Genomic DNA, 22,911 nt, shown 5'->3' with positions numbered 1-22,911 from the left:
GGATAGGACTTAACCTATGGCCAATATATGTTGCCATCTAACCCACGTGCAGAATGTGTGGGTCTAGGAACCAAGGAGTGCAGTGGTGGCTCTTCCTACTACTAACAATTCACTTGAAGAATTTTTGTCTCTACAACTTTGTCTTTAAAACATTGGGCTTGGTGGATCTGAAGGCTCTGGTGCCCAAAGGAGAGATACTGTCCCTAGATAACTTAGTCACAATTTCATTAAAGAGGAAACTGATACTGTCGCCTGGCCAATATGAGGTCTTTGGACTACGGAGGCAAAGGTTAGAGAGGGGATCATTGTACTGGTTGGAGTGATTGGTCCTCATTACCAAGGGGAATTGCTTGTTGCTCCACAAAGAGAATAGAAGGACTATGTCTAGGACCCTACGTGTGCACTAAGATACCTCTTGGTATTCACATGTCCAGTATTACTGAACAATGATAAACTGCAACAACCCAGTAAAGATAAGGCCACTAAAGATTTGGCCCCATGGAAATAAGTTTTGGGTCATCCCATCAGAGAAGATACTAGTGGAGGATAAGGGGAAAATGAAAGCTGTCATTATCACCTTGGGACTTGTGCTATCTTCTCTTCTCATTATCAGAACCACAATTTTGTTGACCTTTCCTGTGTTGCTATGTCTGTCAGATGAGACTGAGACCCTCCCTATGCTAGGGGATAAATCTTGATTGGCCTAGCCTCACTTCTGTTACTAAAGGGATGGCTTAGGCTTGACAATTCTAGATAATAACACATAGAAAAAGTCTATGGGAGTGCTTTTAACAAGGTACACAAGGCACAGACATACCTTTTTCTGTTTCTAGACATGGCTACCCACTTCTAATGACTGGAATGGCAGATGCCATTTTGGGACCATGATAGGAGCCCACATTAGAAAATAAGTCCACATATTAAGGATGGTAAAGTGCAACCTTGGTCCTTGTGGTGAAGTCTGCTGGTATTCTCCAGTATCCATTTCCTTCTTTAAAAAAATTTTTTTTATTTAAGTAATCTGTACATGCAACATGGGGCTCAGACTCATGACCCTGAGAGCAAGAGTCACATGTTCTTCCAACTGAGCCAGCCAGGTGCTCTCCTTTCTTTCGTTAGCATTAGATCTCCTAAATTTTAGTTGGATACACATATACATAATGTGTTTGTCAAATAGGTAGGACATGTACTGGTCAATGGTACTTGAGTAGAGGTGATATGTGCCACTTCTGGGTTGTACTCTTAGAATGGATATATGCCCTTCTTTCCTTTATTCTCCTCTATTTGGCTGGAATGAAGATGCAAATGCCCAAGCAACCATCTTGGATTATACCATGGAAGTCCAAGCTTAGGTTTCTTGATATTTCAGAGCCATCATTAATATGAACCCTGGAGGGTTTATGCTAAGATTATATCATGAGAAAGAAATGAATATGTCTTAAGCCACTGTAATTTTCTGCGGCAGCCACATCTATATCCTAACATGTCAATGATAAAGTTGAGCTGCTGAATCAATCCCCACAGAACCAACTTACCTTAAAAAATTATGTGACACTAAATGTCCTTTTGGTTTAAGCTCTTTTGAGTTACAGCCAAAAGCATTCTAACTGATATAAGTATGTTTCCAAGATTGCCAGCTGTAGAGGGAAGGAGTGAGTTGTAGCATCCGCTATTGAGAAACTCCTGATTAAGAGAGCCCTTTTCTTTCTTAAGGAGGTTACATTTTATTTTATTATTTTTTATTGAAGTATAATTAACACACACTGTTATATTAGTTTCAGGTATACAATGTAATAATTGGACACTTTCATGCATTTCTCAGTGCTCAACAAGATAAGGGTGCCCTTGATCCCCTTTATTTATTTCACTCATCCCCCTCTCACCTCTCCTCTGGCAACCACCAGTTGTTCTCTGTATTTGAGTCTGTTTTTTTTTTTTTTTAATCTTTTTTGTTCATTTGCTTTTTCTTAAATTCCACATCTGAGTGGAGTCATATGGTATTTGTCTTTCTCTGTCTGGCTTATTTCACTTAGCATTATACCCTCTAAGTCCATCCATGTTGTTGCAAATGGCAAGGTTGAGAGAGCCCTTTTCTTATGATTGGGGGAAATGAGCATGGTGAAGGAACAACTAGGAAAAAAATCATTTGAGGATATAGGAGGGAGGGAATAGTGTACAGAGTAACATCCCAGAGGGGTCAGGATGAGAAGGGTTCTAGAGTACTAATGTACAAATATCTTTTCTTCCTTTTTTCCAATTTAAAATAAACTTGACCTTGACTTTTTAAAAGCAGCCAAATGATGTGTAATACCATACCATATAATTCACCAATTTAAATTGTATAATTCAGTGATTTTTAGTATATCCACAAAGTTGTACAGAACTGATTTAAAACATTTTAAAATATTTTTAATATAATTTGTCAAATTGGCTTCTATACAACACCCAGTGCTCATCCCAACAAGTGCCCTCCTCCATGCCCATCACCCACTTTCCCCTCTCCACCCCCCCCTTAAACCCTCAGTTTGTTCTCTGTATTTAAGAGTATCTTATGGTTTGCCTCCCTCCCTCTCTGTTTGTAACTTTTTTCCCCTTCCCTCCCACATGGTCTTCTGTTAAGTTTCGCATTTTAAAATATTTTAATTGCCCCCAAAAGAAATCTTGTACTCAAATGCAGTCACTCTCTGCTTTCTCCTCCTCCTCTTATGTGTATCTTTGTGTGTCTGTGTGACTGTGGACTCTTCTGTACTCTTTTTAATGAGATTTACCTGAAAGTAATTATCAGGCTGGAGTGTGAGCTGAGAATTAAGATATACAAGAAAAGCAGAACACACTTCTTTTTAATCCATGAATTTGGTTTGTAGATACAGGCGTGAGATAATTCCTGTCTTCCTATGTTGTTTCATTAGTGTTTGGGAAATGCAACTCTATTGAACACAGCCCCTTCATTTATTATTTTTTTAAGTTTGTTTGTTTTGAGGTGGGGGGAGGGCACGAGAGAATCCCAAGCAGTCAGCACAGCCTGAATTGTGGCTCGATCTCACTAACTGTGAGATCATGACTTGAGCCAAAATCAAGAGCCGGATGCTTAATCGACTGAGCCACCCAGATCCCCCTGACGTCCCTTTTAAAACTATAATGTAAACTTGGTTTACAGTGTTCCTAGTTCTGAGGTCACTAGAGCCATTAACCGAAATACAGAATGCATAAGATATGGCAGTGGTGGGTGAGATAATTTGGTTTTTGACATGTTGATTTTGAAGTGTTAGTAGGAAAACAAAATGAAGATGACCTTGGGCAGTTATAAATTTGGTTCTCGTAAGACGATTTTTCTCTCTTTAAAAGAGCATAAAACTAGAAGCACAGATTTGGAAATTATCAGGATGAAGGTCCTGTCTGAAGCCATTGTAGCAAATTACATTGAGTGAACATAGAGTGAAGAGTTGCTTATGGTGAAGAGACCAAAGACGTGGTAATTAAGAGGCTAGCAATAATCTCATAGGCAGAACGCATCTGTAGAGTGTGGGCAACAACCAAATGCAGAAGAAAACTGTAAGGAATGGGTTAATGGTATCTTGAGGGTCAAGTACCATAAAGGACTGCTTCTAGAATACTGAAAGCTGAGTTTGTAGGCAGAGAGGAAGAAATCAGTGTCTTTGCCTTTTGCTTTGTATTCAAAATTGTCTGCAACCTTTGTGGATGCCAAGGCTCACCCAGACTATGTAATACGATTTTACCTAAAATATTTGCCAGTGTAACTCCAGAGGTTTTCTCTGCAAATCTAGTGGGCATTTTTGCCCACTTTTGCCCACTAGACATTGAGTTAGTTACAGATTATGATGAATTTCCAGCTTTCATTTATCTCAATCTTGATCTAAATTTTTCTATCCTAATTTTAAAAGTCAGGCCTGTTCAGTATACAGGTAAAAAAATGCATGATATCCTCTTTACCAACATGACCTTGCTTTTAAAATGGGGGAAAAATGGTGCCTGGTAGATAAGTGCAGATTATTTTGACTTCTTTGGCTATATAAATGTTGTCTGCATATTGGTACTAATTTGTAACTGTTATAGGAAACGGGTATTTGAACATCCAGAATAATGCAGTATATTAGTAATTCTGTGACTGGCTAATGCTGTTAAATTCTTTGAGAGTGTGTGTGAGGGGGGTACTGTTTATTTGTGTGTGTGTGTGTGTGTGTGTGTGTGTGTGTGTGTGTGTGTTCTCCGTGAAAGATGTTGCAGTACATCGTCTGTCCCTGTCTTCGTGCTCCGGGGGTGGGCTGAGGTAGGGAGGGTGTGACGCTGGTATTTGTGTGAACTCGGGCTTGTGATGCTGAGCTCGGTTCACCCGCTTTCTCCTCCCTTCTCCTCCCAGCTCCTTCCCACCAGCGCCACAGCAACATCCTCAGAGTCTGAGCGAACTGCGCCCAGCGCGGGCACGGAGCCTCCCACCGCCAGCAACCTGCGGCCCGGGAGAAGAGCCAGCACAGTGACAGCGCCTCACCGCCACCAGTCCCCGGACCACCATGGCCAAGAACCGCAGGGACAGGAACAGTTGGGGTGAGTAACATATGGTGACTTCTGCAGCCTGCGCGGGGACTGGCCCTCTGGTTTCTGCTTCTGGGGACGAGAGGGCCAAGGGCTGGGAGACGGGCCACAACCGAGCTGCTCCCTGTAGGGCCGGAGAGACCATGGCCGAGTGGTACCCGTGTAAGCAGAATCGCGCTGTGGGGCGAGGGCTGCAGCTTTCCGCAGGCCGGAGCCCCCTGTCTCTCCCCCACCCCCAGTCCTCCTCCTCGCAGCATTTGGACAGCACCCGCACGTCGCCTCCCTGGGACTCGTCGGTTCCGCTTTAGCGATCCTTTGGCGGAAAGGCGATGAGAGTAGGCAGGGGCTGTTACCCGGCCGAGAGGGGCGAGGGGGTGAGGATCCCTCAGCCCCGGCCCCTTCCTCGGGAGCTTTGAGCCCTTCCGCCTGGCAGGGCGCGGGCTCCCGAGCGGGCGGCATGCTGGAACAATGAGGCAGAGCGCGCCCAGCCCGGCGGGAGCGTTGCAGACCTGAGCAACCCAGAGGAAGGGGCGCCCGCCTGGGAGTCCCCCACCGCTGCAGTACTTGTTTTAATTTGGGGCTCGGAGGGGAATTGGGGAAGAAGGGAAGCAAAGTTGTGGTTTCCAGCCTCTGCTCCACCCCAATCCGGCACCCCATTCAGGCCAGCCCTAAGTGTGGCATTGTTCTTTGATTTTACCTTTTGGAGATATTGGGCTCATGATTCAGCACCAGGCCGAGGGGAGGGGGAAGGAGAGGCTAGGCCCAGTGGGTTCACGCCGCGAGTGGGTGGGCGGCGCTCACGCAGGCGGGGAAGAGAGAACGCAGTGATGCAGGAGAAATCGCGGCCCCGCCCCGCTCTGCTGCTCCAGACTTGGTTCAGGACGGAGAGTGTGGGCAGATTGGGCGTCTTTTTCTGCCCTCGGCTCGGGTTTTCTTCCAGTCACAGTGCTAACCTCACTACCATCTTAGGAACCAAAGCCTTTCAGGGCATTTTGTTTTCTGACCCAGAGCAGATCTCAGGCCACTGTTCCTCGGTGGGTAGAGAAATATTTTGTTCATTAGCTTTGTTATTTGGAAAGTTTACACACATCCTCTAGGAGTTTGGAGCTCCTGGGTCTCTTCTGTGTCTCAGTGAGAACTCTTCTATAACTGTCCATCGGACCAGGAGGTATAAATTTAAATTTTGGGGGGGCTTACTTTTATCAAAAGACCGTATTTCTCCTTGCCTGGTTGTTCACAGGGCCAACTTAACTCCCAGTAGGCAACGTTTGTGGTAGGTGTGGGGAGCTAGGGCAGGGAGGTCTGGCTCTAGTTGTATGAATTTAAGAGAAAGCAGCTGCATTTTCTGAGATTACCAAACCTCAGTAAGTGTGAGTATTGTAATAACACTGTTTTCTTTGCTTCTTAGGAGATTATGAGTAAGCGTTTTCACTGTCCCCCTAACTTTTCCTTGGCCTAGAGTAGGAATTTCTTTTCTTTTTTTCTTTTTTTAAAAGTTTATTTATTTTGAGAGAGAGAAAGAGTGGGGGGGGGGCGGGCAGAGAAAGGGGGAGTGAGAGAGAATCCCAAGCAGGCTCTGAGCTGCCAGTGCAGAGACCCATGTGGGGCTCGAACTCACTGTGGTATTATGACCTGAGCCTAAATCAACAGTGGGTCCCTCGACTGAGCCGCCCAGGCGCCGCTAGACTAGGAATTTCTTGAACACTCATGGTTCAGGTGTGGATGTTCAAGTCAGTTTTGATCTTGATCTCTGTGCATTGTTGACTCAACCATGTTAAGAGACAGGCATGTGAAAATTTATTCTGAGCATTAAAGTTCTTCTTAGTGAAGCTTTGGATCATTATTCTTCAGTATTTTCTCTGGTTTCAGATTTCTTATATGGTAGAGGTTTTTTCCTCTTGGAAATGTGTTTCTCAAATGGGATTTGCATAAAAATCACATTGGGAAATTGTTAGAAATGCATATTTCTACATCTTCTAGCAAGAATTTTTCTCATTTTTAATTATTTTTTTTATTTTTTTTAAATTTTAAGTCTCGTTAACATACAGTGTTATATTAGTTTCAGGTGTACAATATAATGATTCAACACTTGTATACATCACCCAGTGCTCATTACAACAAGTGCACTCCTTCATCCCCATCACCTGTTTAACCCATGCCCCCCATCCACCTCCCTCTGATAACCATCAGTCTGTTCTCTATAGTTAAGAGTCTGTTTCTTGGTTTGCCTCTCTTTTTTCCCTTTCCTCATTTGTTTTTTTTTTTTTTTAATTTTTTTGTTTTTTGTTTTTTTCAACTTTTTTTTTATTTATTTTTGGGACAGAGAGAGACAGAGCATGAACGGGGGAGGGGCAGAGAGAGAGGGAGACACAGAATCGGAAACAGGCTCCAGGCTCCGAGCCATCAGCCCAGAGCCTGACGCGGGGCTCGAACTCACGGACCGTGAGATCGTGACCTGGCTGAAGTCGGACGCTTAACCGACTGCGCCACCCAGGTGCCCCTCATTTGTTTTGTTTCTTAAACTCCACATATGAATGAAATCATATGGTATTTGTTTTTCTCTGATTGACTTATTTCTCTTAGCATTATACTATTTCCATCCATGTCATTGCAAATTAGCCAGAGTTTTTCAATCAATAGCTGATGTGAAGTCTAGGAATCTGCCTTTTAATTAGCATTTCAGGTGATTGATAAGCACTGGATAATTTATATTTGATGGGAACATGTCCCAGACGGTTTACCCAGAAGTCATCAAGAGACTCTCAACTCAAGTGATGAATTAGGAAAAGAAATACTAAAGTATTATACTAAAGTGTGGTCACTGGAAATTTTCACAGAAAAGAAATATTGGAATTGTGCAGTCTTGATCCTCTATGGAAATGCTTTAGTACTCAGATTTTTCTTTGCTATGAAGTATATATGATGTGGGGTGTCTGGATGGCTAGTTGGTTAAGCATCGACTCTTGGTTTTGGCTCAGGTCATGATCTCACAGTTTGTGAATTTGAGCTCCACATCCAGCTTCACATTGACAGCATGGAGCCTGCTTGGAGTTCTCTCTTCTCTCTTTGCCTCCTCCCCCCCCCCCCCCCGCCCCCACCAACTTGTGTGCGCATGCTCTCTGTCTCTCTCTTTCAAAATAAATAATAAATAAACTTCAAGAAATAAAGTATGTGTGATGTAAATGACTTAGAAAAATGTAGTAACATGGAGTAAGAAATAGAGGTTTTTTGGCGAAGATGTTAGCCATGTCTGTCCTGATTTCATTTTATTACCAGCACCTGGTGTAATACCTAACACTGAGTAGGCATTTAAAAATAACATTAATAGCTAATGTCACCGAGCTAATATCATATGAGGTAGGTACTGTAATCCTCATTTTACATATTAAAGGTAAGTGATGAAGCCAGGATTCCAACTCTGGCGGTTTGACTTCAAATTCTTTTTATCTTCACCAGCATGCTATACTGCCTCTTAGGAGTTGAAAATATCTGCTGCATTGTATAGAACTACAGTGTTTAAGGCACAGTCACCTGCATCATTATTTTTTAAAATTTTAGTTAGCATGCAGTGCAATATTGGTTTCAGGAATAGCATTCAGTGATTCATCACTTAACAGCACCCAGTGCTCATCACAAGTGCCCTCCTTAATGCCCATCACCTGCGTTATTGCGTTTGCTCTTTAGCCTCTGAGTAGACATAATCCCTCTTTTGCAAATAAAAAAACTGAGTCTCAGATAAGTTAAATGACTTGGCAAAAATCATATATTTAGTAAGTTAGGAAATTAGAACCTCGGGTTGCCTTCTAATTGATTTTCTATAGCATAATGCTGTGGAATGTTTTATAAGATAATGGGGCATGGTGTGAGGGTAGAGAGAAAACAGGCTCAGGTGATAGCTTTTAAAACTCAGCTTTTAAAAACTCAGATGATAGCTTTATTATTTTTCTTAAGACAATGAACTGACCTTATCATCTGGCTAAATATATTTCAGACAAGTTAGAAAGCACTAGGTCAAGGCAAAGGTAGACTCCCCAGAATTGGAAAATATAGTTATTTCCAAGAAAAAGGCAAGAGAGAATTTGCAAAATTTGTACAGGATACCTAAAATTGAGAGAAGTACACTATAGGACCATATCACAGCTAATCTTTTTATCTGAGTGATCAGTGACCTGTTAGGTTCTAATAGGACCATGGAAGTTACAAAGCAAAAAAAGCAGCTCTACTAACCAAGAATTGGGGATGTTATTTGAGGATCATATCCAGAGATACAACTGAGAAGCAGGTCTGTGAGTAGAACTGAGAATCCCAACACCTATACCTAAATCTACACCGAACCAGAAGTTTCAATAAATGTAAGCATTTAAAAGTCCATTTTTCAGAGGTAGACATTATTCTCATTTTAATATGTAAGGAATCCGAGACTCAGCATGAGGAATGTGCCAGAGGTCCCATAATTTATAAATTATAGATCTAAGGTTTAAGTTCAGGGTTGTTTGCTTCCCCAGTCCACTTGATGAAGGCCAGGAACTAAAATAGTATGCCAAAAAGATGCCATGTCAAGCCCGTGTAGGCTTAAGCTGGTATAAGAAATCAATGCTGTATAAACCTAATTGCTTTGGACTAGAAAAGAAGGCGAAGAATGTACTAGTGTGGAAAATAAAAGATACAGATGGTTATCAGAGGCAGTAGCTCGGAAAGCAGTCTTTCAATGTTGAGCTTAGAATTTAAGTACTACCAGAAGCAAAACAAAAGTGCGTTCTTTAAAATTTGTTTTTGTTAATTACAGTTGCTTAAAACTTGGGAGTTCACATGGGAATTTGGTTTTTCTACCGTGTAACAGAAACTGTCAGTACACTGATGCTTTAGAAAAATAATATTTGTAGTAAGTATAGGGAACGTCTGTTGAAAAAGCATTAGGTTTCTGTTTTTGTTTTTTGAGGCAAGATTATAAATGATCTTGAGTATAGTTACTTCCTTTTCTTTCTTTTCCAGTTGGTTGTATTCTATTTTTCTTAAAATGAGACTATTTGTGCCTTTTTACTCGCCTCATTCTGTATGTATCTATTCCTTCTGAAACAAAATAAAATTTCTAATGAGTCATACATGTGCTTCCCCTACAGACTCTCCCATCTCATTTTGCTAATTTGCCTTCCTGACATCTTTTCTCAAATACATTTTCCCAAAGATATGTATTTTTTTTTTAAATTTTTTTTTCAACGTTTATTTATTTTTGGGACAGAGAGAGACAGAGCATGAACGGGGGAGGGGCAGAGAGAGAGGGAGACACAGAATCGGAAACAGGCTCCAGGCTCCGAGCCATCAGCCCAGAGCCTGACGCGGGGCTCGAACTCCCGGACCGCGAGATCGTGACCTGGCTGAAGTCGGACGCTTAACCGACTGCGCCACCCAGGCGCCCCAGGATATGTATTTTTTATACTTTGTATCTGCTTACACCTTGTCTTGATGACTCCTGGGTTATATCTTTGCTCTGTTTCAAACTCTGTAGTCTTTACTATCTTTAGAACCAGTGACTAGACTCTAAATGGAACCTGTGATCATCAGGAAAATGGTCTACTGTGAGAAAATTTTGGTCATAAAAAAAAAGGTGGGGTGTTTTTAAATTTAGAGGCTTTTCCTCTTTTACATAAAATTTTATGAAAAATATCTGTACAAAAGAATATGTAAAACATAGATGTGTTTTATAAACATAAATTTACTAATTTTCTCATAATTTTTTTGTAGTGTAACTTTTTAAAAGTTTATTTATTTTGAGAGAGAGAGAGTGCATGTACATGTGCACCTGTGTGGGAATGTGGGGGTGGGGGGAGAGAGAGAAAGAGAGAGAGAGAATCCCAAGCAGGCTCCATGCTATCAGTATGGAGTCCAATGTTGGGCTTGATCTAATGAACTGTGAGATCATGACCAGAGCAGAAACCAAGAGTCGGATGCTTAACTGACTGAGCCATCCACATGCTCCTGTAGTGTAACATTTTAATTCCTTTATCATTTATGTTTTGTGTATAGCATACACTATGGCTTGAATATTGGTATCCCCCCAAAATTCATGTCAAATGTGATAGTACAGGAAGTGGGGGCATTGGAAGATTCTTAGGTCATGAGAGTGAAACGCTCTGAATAAGATGAATGGGATGAACAGCCCTCTCTTTAAAAAAGCCCCACAGGGTTCCCTAGCCCCTCCCGCCGTGCCAGGATTCAATGCGGACTCTTTGACTTGGAAGAAGGTCCTCACCTGACCATGCTGGCACCCTAATCTTGGTCCTCTAGCCTCCGGAACTAAGAACTAAATTTCGTTATCAACTACCCAATCTGTGGTGTTTTGTTATAGCAGCCTGAACTAAGACATTCTAGAACTATTTTCTTTGTGGTTACCATGAGGATTACATTTAATATCCTAAAGTTACTGTACTCTAATTTGAAATTATATCAGTTAAATTTCAATAACCTATAAAAACTCTGCTCCTTTTTAGCTCTATATGCATCCCTTTTAGTTACTGACATCACACAATTACATCTTTATATATTATGTGTACAAAACATAAACTAATCGTTATTTTTAAAAATGCATTAGTCCCCAAAGAAGACATACAGATGGCCAACAATCACATGGAAAGATGCTCAACATCATTAATCATTAGGAAATGCAAATCAAAACCACAACGAGATGTAACCTTACACTTGTCAGAATGGCTAGAATAAAGAAGACAAGAGATAACAAGTGTTGGCCAAAATGTGCAGGAAAAGGAATCCTCACAGTTGGTGGGAATGTAAAATGGTGCAGCCACTGTAGAATACAGTATGGAGGTTCCTCAAAAAATTAAAAATAGAAACAGAACATGATCCAGTAATTCCACTACTGGGTATTTACCCAAAGAAAATGAAAACTTAATTCAAAATATGCATATTCTGTATGTATATTTCAAACACACACACACACACACACACACACACACACACACAGAAATATTATTATCCATAAGAAAGATGTGCTCTTGCCATTTGTGACAATATGAGTGGACCTAGAAGGTATTATGCTAAATGAAATAAGTCAGACTGAAAAACATATATCATATGGTTTCACTTTTATGTGGAATCCAAAAAAAAAACAAAACAAAAAGCTGAAACAGAGTCATAACTACAGAGAACAAACTGATGCTTGCCAGATAAAAGGGCGGTGTGGGGAGAATGAGCAAAATGGGTGAAGGGGAGTAGGAGATACAGGTTTCCAGTCATGGAATAAATAAGTCATGGGGATAAAGGTACAGCACAGGGAATATAGTCAATGGTATTGTAATAGGGTTGTATAGTGACTGATGGAAGCTACACTTGTGAACACAGCATAATGTATAAACTTGTGGAATCACTGTATTGTACACCTGAAACTATTGTAACATTGTGTATCAACTATACTTCAATTAAAAAATGTATTAGTGCCTTAAATTATGTAGAAAACAAAATGTGAAATTATAAACAAAAGCCATAATGCTAATTTTTAGGTTAGTAATTGTTTTTTTTTTAATATATTGGTACCTTAGATCATGTAGAAAACAAAGAAACAACATTACAGAATGTTGTTTTAATAATACTAGCTTTTATTTATTTTTTTTATTTTTTATTTTTTTTTTTTATTTTTTTAAAAAAATTTTTTTTTTCAACGTTTATTTATTTTTGGGACAGAGAGAGAGACAGAGCATGAACGGGGGAGGGCCAGAGAGAGAGGGAGACACAGAATGGGAAACAGGCTCCAGGCTCTGAGCCATCAGCCCAGAGCCCGACGCGGGGCTCGAACTCACGGACCGCGAGATCGTGACCTGGCTGAAGTCGGACGCTTAACCGACTGCGCCACCCAGGCGCCCCAATAATACTAGCTTTTATAATTGCCCAAGTATTTACCTTTACTGAGAATTTTATTTCTTCAGATGGTTTTGAGTTACTGTCCAGTGTGGTTTCATTTCAACCCATGGGAGTCCCTTTCACATTTCTTGCAGGGCAAGTCTGGTGGTAACAAATTTTCTCAGCTTTTGTTTATTTGAGATGTCTTAATTTCTCTCTCACTTTTGAAGGACATTTTTGCCAAACATAGGATTCTTGGTTGACAGATTTTTTATTTTTTTATTTTTTTTTATTTTTAAAAAAAATTTTTTAACCTTTATTTATTTTTGAGACAGAGGGAGACAGAGCATGAATGGGGGAGGGTCAGAGAGAAGGAGACACAGAATTTGAAACAGGCTCCAGGTTCTGAGCTGTTAGCACAGAGCCCGACGTGGGGCTCAAACTCACGGAGTGCGAGATCACGACCTGAGCCGAAGTCGGACGCTTAACCGACTGAGCCACCCAGGCGCCCCAGTTGACAGATTTTTTAAAAAGCACTTTGAATATATCAGCCCAGTGTATTCTGGCCTCCAAAGTTTCTCATGAGTAATCTGCTGCCAATCTTATTGAGGATTCCTTGTACGTAATATCAGTTCTCTCTCGCTGCTTTCAGAATTCTATCTTTGTCTTTGTCAGCAATTTGGTTATAATATGTCTCAGTGTGGGTCTCCTGCTTGGAGTTAGTTGAGCCTTTAAATGTTTATATTCATGTCCTTTAGCAATTTTGGGAAGTTTAGGGCATTGTTTCTTCAAAAAAGTCTCTGTACCTCTTTCCTCTCCTTTTCGTACTCTTACAATGTGTATGTTGGTCTGCTTGATGGTGTCCTGTGTTTCCCTTAGGCTCTGTTCATTTTTCTTCAATCCTTTTTCCATCTTTTCTGCAACCCTGATAATTTCAATTTCCCTGTCTCCAGCGGCTCATCATTTCCTTTGCGTGCTCAAATATCCCTATGAATTGTTCTTGTGAGTTCTTCAGTTCAGTTATTGTACTTTTCAGCTCTAGAATTTCTTTTTGGCTTCTTTTATGTCTATTTCTTTGTTGATATTTCCATTTCTGTTCAGTGTTTTCTTGACTTTCTGCATTTTCATTTAGTTTTTTTGAGCATCTTTAAGACAGTCATTTTAATAAGATGTTTGTTTAGTAGGTTCACCATCTGGTTTTTCTCTGGGACGGTTTCTATTTACTTTTTTTTTCTTTTGAATGGGTCATATCTTCCTGTTTCTTTGCATGCCTTGTGATTTGTTAAGACTGGACATTTGAATCCAATAATGTGATGAGAAATAAGAAAGTTACTTTCAACTTGGTTAGTTCCCTATCTACTCCCAGAATCCTCCCCTGCCCCACCAGATTGCTGTAGGGGCCTAGTGTGCCTGGGAGCTAAATTGTTGACATTTCTTTTCTCCTATGCATCAGTTTTGCACAACTGGCCTTTTTCTTTCAAAACTGCAGCATTCCCACAGATGTGTGCATGCTAAAAACAAAACAAACAAAAACAAGCACTCCGCCCATCTCCTCAGTACCACCTGGAAAAAACATTTACATTCTTTTCAATAAATAGCAAGCACTATGAAAAAAAAATAGGAAAGTCAGATTCTCTTCCTTCCCCAGGGTTTCCTGTGTTTGGGATTTGTTTGTTTGTTTTCATCATTATAGGATGAAATATATGTCTTTATGCTGACAATCAGCCTGAGGTATAAAGTTAAGACATTCTCAGGTCTTTTTTGAGCCTCTGCCATTCTGTGGGCATGTGTGGTGAGTTTTTTATTTTCCCTGTATATGCAGTTACCTTTGAATATCCTAATCTTTAATGTCTGACTCCCAAAAGAGGAAAAAGTGAAAACTGAAGAAGGGAAAAAAGGGACTGGCCCTTGGGGCATCTGGGTGGCTCAGTTGGTTGAGCATCTGACTCTTGTTTTGGCTCAGGTCTTGATCCCAGGGTCACTGGATCGAGCCCCATGCCAGGCTCTGCACTAAGCATGGAGCCTGCTTAAGATTCTCTCTCTCTGTCTCTCTCTCTGTCTTTCCTTCTCCCTCTCCCCCGCTCTCCCTTTCCCCCTTCCCACCCCCCCACCTCACCCCCACCCCCGCCAAAAAGGTACTGGCCCATTAAATCTCCTGGAAGTCACTTCACTGAGAAGGAAGTGGCAGTCAGCAATGGGGGAGAATACAACTCTGTGTCTGTACCTTTGTGATAAGAAGCAGCAATCAGCAATTGGAACACAAATCCCCAAATTTTGGAGGACAGGGTCCTTACTGACTACCCTGACTTCTGTAAACTGTGTGTAATGCGCATTAACTGCCTGCCATAGGGCTGAGGGGAGGAGGATCAGTAGCCGCTGCTGAGTTAAGAGTTGAAATTGACTAAAATTAACCACAATCTACCGTTCATGCCTCCCCCCAGAAGTTGTAAGCCTTCCAGAGTTCCAATAGTTCTATCAGGTAGATTCTGTCAGTGTAATTGTTGTCATGGTAGGGACACAGATTCCTGGTGCTTCCTACTCTGCAGACTTCCCAACTTCATTTTAAGCTCTAGAACTATTTGGATTTTATTTTTATGGCTAGTATGTAGAAATCTCTTGGACTTTTTTTTCCATATGGACAACCAAGTGTCCCAGACTCATTAGTGAATAATACACTTTTTTCCCATTGATCTCCAAACTGTATTGTCAGATATTACTCCTGAATATGTGTGAGTCTGTTTCTGCACTTTTTTATTGTGCTCCAGTGCTCTTTGTCTATCCTTGTGTCAATAACAGTTTTAATTGCTGTGGTTTCATAGTGTCTTCATATATGGTAGAACAGATTGTCTCATTGTGTTCTTATTTATTGGTGTTTTGAACTATTCTTTATTCTTGGCTTTTGCTTTTGTATAAAATTTTAGAATCAGGTTTTCAAGTTCTTTGGAAAGCCCAGTGGGATTTTTTAAATTAAAATTGTATCCTGTTTGTAGATTAATTTGATAGAATTTTTACTGTACTGAATATTTCTATTCATGTACATAGTATATTCCTTCATTTATTTAGATTTTGTTTGTTTATGTCTTTCAATAGTTTTTTTTTTTTAATTTTTTTTTTTCAACGTTTAATTATTTTTGGGACAGAGAGAGACAGAGCATGAACGGGGGAGGGGCAGAGAGAGAGGGAGACACAGAATCGGAAACAGGCTCCAGGCTCCGAGCCATCAGCCCAGAGCCTGACACGGGGCTCGAACTCACCGACCGCAAGATCGTGACCTGGCCGAAGTCGGACGCTTAACCGACTGCGCCACCCAGGCGCCCCGGCTTTCAATAGTTTAAAAGCTCTCCTTGAAGGGATGGCTTTTATTTGTTAGATTTATTATTTTCCTTGTATTTTTTAGTTGCTATGATTTTTCCTTGTTATATTTTTTACTAGCTATTAATAAAAATGCAATTGATTTTTACATATTTATCTTATATCTAGCAACCTTGCAAAACTCTCTTATTAATATTTGTGTGTGTGTGTGTGTGTGAGAGAGAGAGAGAGAGAGAGACAAAGGGACAGAGAGAAAGAGTGCCTGTGTGAGAGTTGGGAAGGGGCAGAGAGAGAAAGAGAGAGAATCCCAAATAGGCTCCATGCCCAGCACAGAGCCCAACATGGGGCTCTATCCTATGACCATGAGATCATGACCTGAGCCCAAATCAAGAGTCAGATGTTTAACCAAAACAGATGTTTAACCTTTTTAAATATGTTGCTAGATTTTCTAATTTTTAAAAAATATTTTCAAGCATGCTTATAATCAATATTCCCTTTTCATACTTACTTTGTCTGAATTTCAATATATCAAGTCTATATTAACTTTATGAAATGAGTGGAAGATGATTCTTTCTTTCTTTCTTTTTTTTTTCCTATTCTATAGAAGAGTTTGTATAAAATTAGATTGATCCAGTTTGGGAAAACTAGTTTATTAAAACTGTTTACTTTATAGTAAGATTTTGAACTATTTTTTTTAAGTTTATTTATTTATTTATTTATTTTTTTTTTTTTTCAACGTTTATTTATTTTTGGGACAGAGAGAGACAGAGCATGAACGGGGGAGGGGCAGAGAGAGAGGGAGACACAGAATCGGAAGCAGGCTCCAGGCTCTGAGCCATCAGCCCAGAGCCCGACGCGGGGCTCGAACTCACGGACCGCGAGATCGTGACCTGGCTGAAGTCGGACGCTTAACCGACTGCGCCACCCAGGTGCCCCTATTTATTTATTTTTATAGAGAGACAAAGACCACATGAGTGGGGAAGGGACAGAGAGAGGGAGACAGAGAATCCCAAGCAGGCTCCACACTGTACATGCAGAGCCCAACATGGGACTCGAACTCACAAAACCATGAGATCGTGACCTGAGCCGAAACCAAGAGTCAGATGCTTAACTGACTGAACCACCCAGGTGCCCCAAGATTTTGAACTATTGATTTAGCTTCAGTATGGGTTTTGGAACAATTAAAGCTTTTTATTTCTTCTTGATTCAGTTTCAGTAATTTGTATTTTTCTTGGAATCTGTCCATACATCAGCTTAGCATGAGGTTGTTCTTAATTATCTGTTATTTTCTCTGCTTAATGTTGTGTTTTCCTTATTATATCTTTTATTGTTTAACCTCTCCTTTTTTCTTTATATTTACTTAATTTCCATGCATCTCTATTATTTTATTTTTTTACTTTCTTTGATTTTATTCTATATTCTCTTTTTAACTTAAAAAGTTGGATACTGAGCTCACTGATTCTCAGCTTGACTTCTTGTATCCTATATATGTTGATATGCAGTAGATTAATTTTCATTTAGTTTCAAGTATTTTAAATGTCTACAATGATTTGTACCATGGTACAAATTTGGTATGGATTTTTAGGGCATCTGGTTGGCTCACTCAGAGCATGCAACTCTTGATCTCAGGATCATGGGTTCAAACCCTATGTTGCGTGTAGAGATTACTTAAAAATAAAATCTTTAAAAAAAAGAAAGAAAGAAAGTATGGATTTTTCTAAATTTTGTTACTTATGTGATACTTAATTTTACTCTAGTTAATATTATATAGCAGTACCACTTTCAGTGGTCATAAAAATGTTCTGTGTCTGTCCTGTCCAATATGTTAGTCACTAGCCATGTATATCTTTTGAAGGGTTTAAGTATGGCTAGTGAGAATGAAGACCAAATATTTACTTTTATTTAATTTTAGTCAATTTAAACAGCCTCATGTGGTTAGTTGCTACAGTATTGAGCTGTTCATGTTTATACTCATGCTGTGAACTTTGTTGAAACTTACTTTGTCGTCCTAGTACATGTTTAATTTTTATAGATTTCCACAAAATCCTGGAAAGCATTTTATGTTTTCTAATTTTTGATGGACTGTGCTTATATATGTTTGCTAGCTCAAGCTTATTTTTTTTTAAAGAAGAGTGAATGAATGGGTTTATTTTAAAGACAAATAAGTTAATATAAATAAAGTATTTAAAGGTTGCATTTGCTGTCAAATCACTTGAAAAAATTTTTAATTCCAGTAGAGTTAAAATATAGTGTTATATTAGTTTTGGATGTACATTGTAGTGATTCAATAATTCTATATAGTTTAAGCTTATTAAATGTATATTCATGTTTTCCATACTCTGATTTCTGGACTGTTTGATCTATCAGATACTGATATCTGATAGATACTTTAAAAATCTGTTAGAAATATTAAAAGATGATAGTGGATTTGTCAATTTCCCCTTGGTCTGTCAAGCTTTTATTGACTTTTGAGCTGTGTTGTTAGGTGCACATGAATATGGACTTCTTACATTTTCCTGATGAATTGAGCCTTTTATTCCTATCTAGTGATCCTCTTTATCTTAAGGAATGCTTTTTGCCCCAAAGTCCATTTTGTTTGATATTAATATAGATGCTTCATGTTTCTTTTGCTGATTTAGTTTGTGAGCATACTGAGCAGAATTGGCTGGAGTAGGAGGCTGACTAGATCACACAAAACAAATCATCTTGTCCATCTGATTTTTGAGTACCTACTCTGCAGTGAATGCCGTCTGGTGAGCATTCACATGGAACTGACTATACTTACACTCCATGCCCATTCCAAAGGTCCAGACACATACTTCTTTGAAATACCTGACCATCTGCCCAAAATGTTAGCTACTGTCTGTGAATTAGAGCAATGCCATACCTTTGGCCATGTGCTACAAGTCTCATGGGCTCTGTCTGCTCTCAGATCTATCCGTTCTACTAGAAGACAGTGTAAGTTTCTTCTTTGCTGTCTCTTCCAGAGGTCATGAGTGCCTTTCATGGGCAAAATCTAAATCAGAAATCTAAGATGCGATTATAAGAACTGTAGTATTTTACTTTCCACACTTATAGTCTCTGCAAATTAAAACGGTGGAGATAGTCCTGAACATGACACAGTTGATATTCATCAGAAAGGGTAACCAAAATTTTCCGAATAGCTGACTCAAAGATGATTAAAGGCCCAGACAATTGCTGAGAAACTAAATACTTCTAAAATTGACTTTTTTAGGGGCGCCTGGGTGGCGCAGTCGGTTAAGCGTCCGACTTCAGCCAGGTCACGATCTCGCAGTCCGTGAGTTCGAGCCCCGCGTCAGGCTCTGGGCTGATGGTTCGGAGCCTGGAGCCTGTTTCCGATTCTGTGTCTCCCTCTCTCTCTGCCCCTCCCCCGTTCATGCTGTGTCTCTCTCTGTCCCAAAATAAATAAAAAACGTTGAAAAAAAAAATTAAAATTGACTTTTTTCAGTGACTATACATGCAGGTGTATTTGTTTGTTTGCCTTACTGGAAATGATACTTCCCATCTGCTTTTTTTCTTAAAATAGGTGAACATATTTTCTTATGATTAGGTATTTTTCAATCACATGATTTCAGATGGGTCCATATTTTGCATAGCATAGCCATGACATAATTTATTTTCGTTATCCTACAGTTAGGCATTTAGATTGTTTCCAATTTGTCATTCTATAAATAATGCTATAATGAACCTTTATGTAGACAAATACATATGCACAGTCTCGATAATTTCCTTAGGATAAATTCCTGGAAATGGAATTGTTTTATTAAAGGGTATGTACATTTTTTAATGTTTTTGAATGTTTCCAACTCTATGTGTACAGTTGACCCTTGAACAACATGGGTTTTAACTGTGCTAGTAACACTTAGATGCAGAGGTTTTTTTGATAACAGTATATAAATGTATTTTCTCTTCCTTCTGATTTTATTAATTACATCATCTCTTCTCTACCTTTACTGTAATAATACAGTATATAATAGCTATGGGATAGAAAATGTGTGTTAATTGACTTATTATTGGTAAGGCTTCTGGCCAACAGTAGGCTATTAGTAGTTAAATTTTGGGAGAGTCAAAAGTTATATGTGGATTTTTGAGCATGTGGGGGGTTGGCACCCCTAATATTGTTCAAGGGTCAACTGTTTATATTTTTTTAACCATTGCAAGTTATGATAGCCAAAAACTTTATCTCCTTTAATTAGTATTTTATCGGGGCACCTGGGTAGCTCAGTTGGTTAAGCATATGACTCTTGATTTCGGTTCGGGTCATGATTTCATGGTCATGGGATCGAGTCCTACATCAGGCTCCAAGCTGAGGGTTGAACCTGCTTGGGCTTCTCTCTCTCTGCCCCTCCACTGCTCATGCACATGTGCTCTCTTTCTCTCAAAATAAATAAATATTTTTTAAAAATTAGCATTTATTCAGTTACTAGTAAGACTGAACTTTTCCCTCTATGTCTCTTACCCATTAGTATTTCTTCTTAAATGTTTATTCATTTTTGAGAGAGAGAGAGAGAGAGAGCGAGTGCACGCAGGGGTGGGGAGGGGCAGACACAGAGAGGGACAGAGTATCTGGAGCTGGCTCTGCGCTGACAGCAGAGAACGTGATGCTGGGCTGGAACTCAGACACCGTGAAATTGTGACCTGAGCTGAAGTTGGACACTCAACTGACGCAGCCACCCTGGCACCCCAGTATTTCTTCTTTTTATCTGTTACTTACCTTTCTATTTAAGTCTTCTCACGTGTGTATGAATATATATGACACACACACATACACACAGTGCCTGAATCATGATGGCATTCTTCTTCTAGAGGCATCCATTGAATAGTTTATGGAATGCTTTTGTATTTAAAATAAATAAACAGACTGTTAAGTGATTTACTTATTTCTTCTAAGATTCTGAAGTTGTAGGACCTGCATTATTCCTTGAAATCCTCTTCCTTAAGGGTATTGCTAGCAGAACAGTCTGAGAGTCAGCATGGTAGTGTTCTGAGATCTATGTGTAATCATCTCATTGTAGTTCATATCTCTGCTCTTGCTTAAACATTTTTAAGAGATTCATTTTTGTGAGTTAATGTTTTGTTTTTGTTTCCTTAACCCATTTTGTCCCTTTCTATATGAACTCCCTTTGTTGTGATTTTGGAAATCATTCTGGGTCATTCAGACAAATGTTTTCAGTCATTTTTCAAGTTTATTTGTTCAAAAGAGATTTTACAGTGTAAGAAAATATATTTCCTTTTAATTTCAGTTGCTAAGAAACCGTTTCCTAGGTGCTATGTCTTTTCTCTGTAAAGGCTCCAATGTCCTCATAGTTCATCATCTTGTGGGGTTTAATTTTTGCTGGAAAGATGAAGTATAGATTTTTTTCAAAGTTTACAGTCAAGAAAATTAGAAATACGTACTCCCAGCATCTCCAATATATTAAAATGATTATTTTCCATATTTAAAATTTTTGAAGATTCCCTTTTAACATATATAAATTTATAGCTGGGTGGCCAGCTTCCAGTGATTTAGAATATCAGGTAGAATGGAAAAGTCCCAGAAGTCTTTATTGAACATAAAATCCACTATATGAGAAGATGAAACAGTATATATATTTTTTAGTTTTCCCCTTGTGAGCCATACATTTGTATCATCCATAGTAAAATGTTAATTCCCATCTGGTTTTCTTCTATCCTGTTGTCTGCCTCTTTCCCTTTTAAAAATTTGCATAGTGTTCAGGGAATTGAAACAAATTTAGTTTAGCAAAACATATTTAAGAGGGTAAAAATCTGGTGCTAAAGAAACTTGGCATGCATTCTAAAGGATTTTTAGATTCTTTATAACAAAGATAATCTTGATTGCTTGGTTGAAATGTAGTTATGAACAATGAATCAAGCACATAACATTTATTCTTAATAGTACTGTGCATCTCAATACTTTTTCAGAACTACTTTATATTAATGTAAATAGGTATTGGGTACCTTCTGTGTGAGCTTCCATTTAAAAGTTGTTTTTTTTTTGTTTTTTTTTTTGTTTTTTTTTGTCAAGAAGTACAAACACGAGTAATACAGTTTCCATTCTCCAGAAATTTTTAGGCTGTGATTTCAATTTTGACCTTTTTAATAGGAACTGAAGTTTTTCTAGTTTAACAGTTTTATTGAGCTATAATTATATACTATACAATTCACTCATTTAAAGTGTACAATTCAGAGGCTTTTAGTTTCTTCAGAGTTGTGCATTCATCACTCAGTTTTAGACCATTTCATTAGCCCCAAAAGAAAACTTGCATCACCTCCTAATCCCCTCCTGCTCTCCAGTCCTAGGCAACCACTCATCTACTTTCTGTCTCTATAAATTTACCTATTCCTGGCATTTTATATAAATGGGATCATACAGTATGTGGCACTTTGTGACCCCTTATTTAACATTGTGTTTTCAAAGTTTATCCATGTTGTAGCATATGTTGGTTCTGCATTTCTTTTTATTGCTGAATAATGTTTCATTGAATGGATATACCATATTTTGTTTATCTGTTTATCAGTTGATAGATATCTGGGTTGTAGCTTATCTAAATACGTATTTTATATGTCAATATTTATTAGTGTAAATATATGTATAGATTGATGGTTATGATAGTTTCAGATAGGAAGCCTTTCTTAACTTTAGATGAGATGCAAACTAATGACTATGTATTTATAAATATTCCACAGATGCATTCTATTTTATTATTCATTCTACTTAATAAAAATTATTTCTGTTTTTAGACGTTTTCTTACCAAAAAGAATTTTTAATATGGTGTTTTGCCTACATTGGATTTTTTAAAATGTTTCTGTATTTATTTTGAAGAGGGGGAGTGGCAGAGAGAGGGGGAAAGAGAATCCTAAGCAGGCTTACACTATCAGCATAGAGCTTCACTTCACAAACTGTGAGATCATGATCTGAGCCGAAATCACGAGTCAGTCACTTAACTGACAGAGCCATGCAGGGCGTCCCTGTTTTGCCTACATTATAATGAGACTTCTTCCCATAAACCACTTCATTATTTTATAGTCATGATTCAGATATTTGTTTTATTTTACAGTATACTTACATCACACTTAATATATAATTTCCCTTTTCTTCATTAAGTCCATATGTAGCTCTTCAAAGGGCTTAAGCATATAAACCAAAAGTTCAGAGTTATCTATCTCATTCACTC

The 22,911-nt window shown here is 39.0% G+C and overlaps 1 protein-coding gene across 1 annotated transcript in view; it reads left to right on the top strand.

Annotated features, from left to right (window-relative positions):
* The window catches only part of ATL1 (atlastin GTPase 1), a 90,946-nt gene that overhangs the window by 7,350 nt on the left and 60,685 nt on the right, over window positions 1-22,911 (top strand). The window contains exon 2 of the mRNA XM_047079690.1: window positions 4,379-4,563. Coding sequence (XP_046935646.1) covers window positions 4,530-4,563 — 34 coding nt within the window. The 5' untranslated portion in view covers window positions 4,379-4,529. The remainder of the gene's footprint in view (window positions 1-4,378; window positions 4,564-22,911) is intronic.

This window comes from Lynx rufus, unplaced genomic scaffold (assembly GCF_022079265.1).
Source record: "Lynx rufus isolate CCGP_SWC_20201006 ecotype Redwood Valley unplaced genomic scaffold, mLynRuf1.p SCAF_17, whole genome shotgun sequence".
Classification (NCBI taxonomy): domain Eukaryota; kingdom Metazoa; phylum Chordata; class Mammalia; order Carnivora; family Felidae; genus Lynx; species Lynx rufus.
Note: the sequence above shows the minus strand (reverse complement) of the source record. Positions and strands in the feature narration are given on the sequence as shown.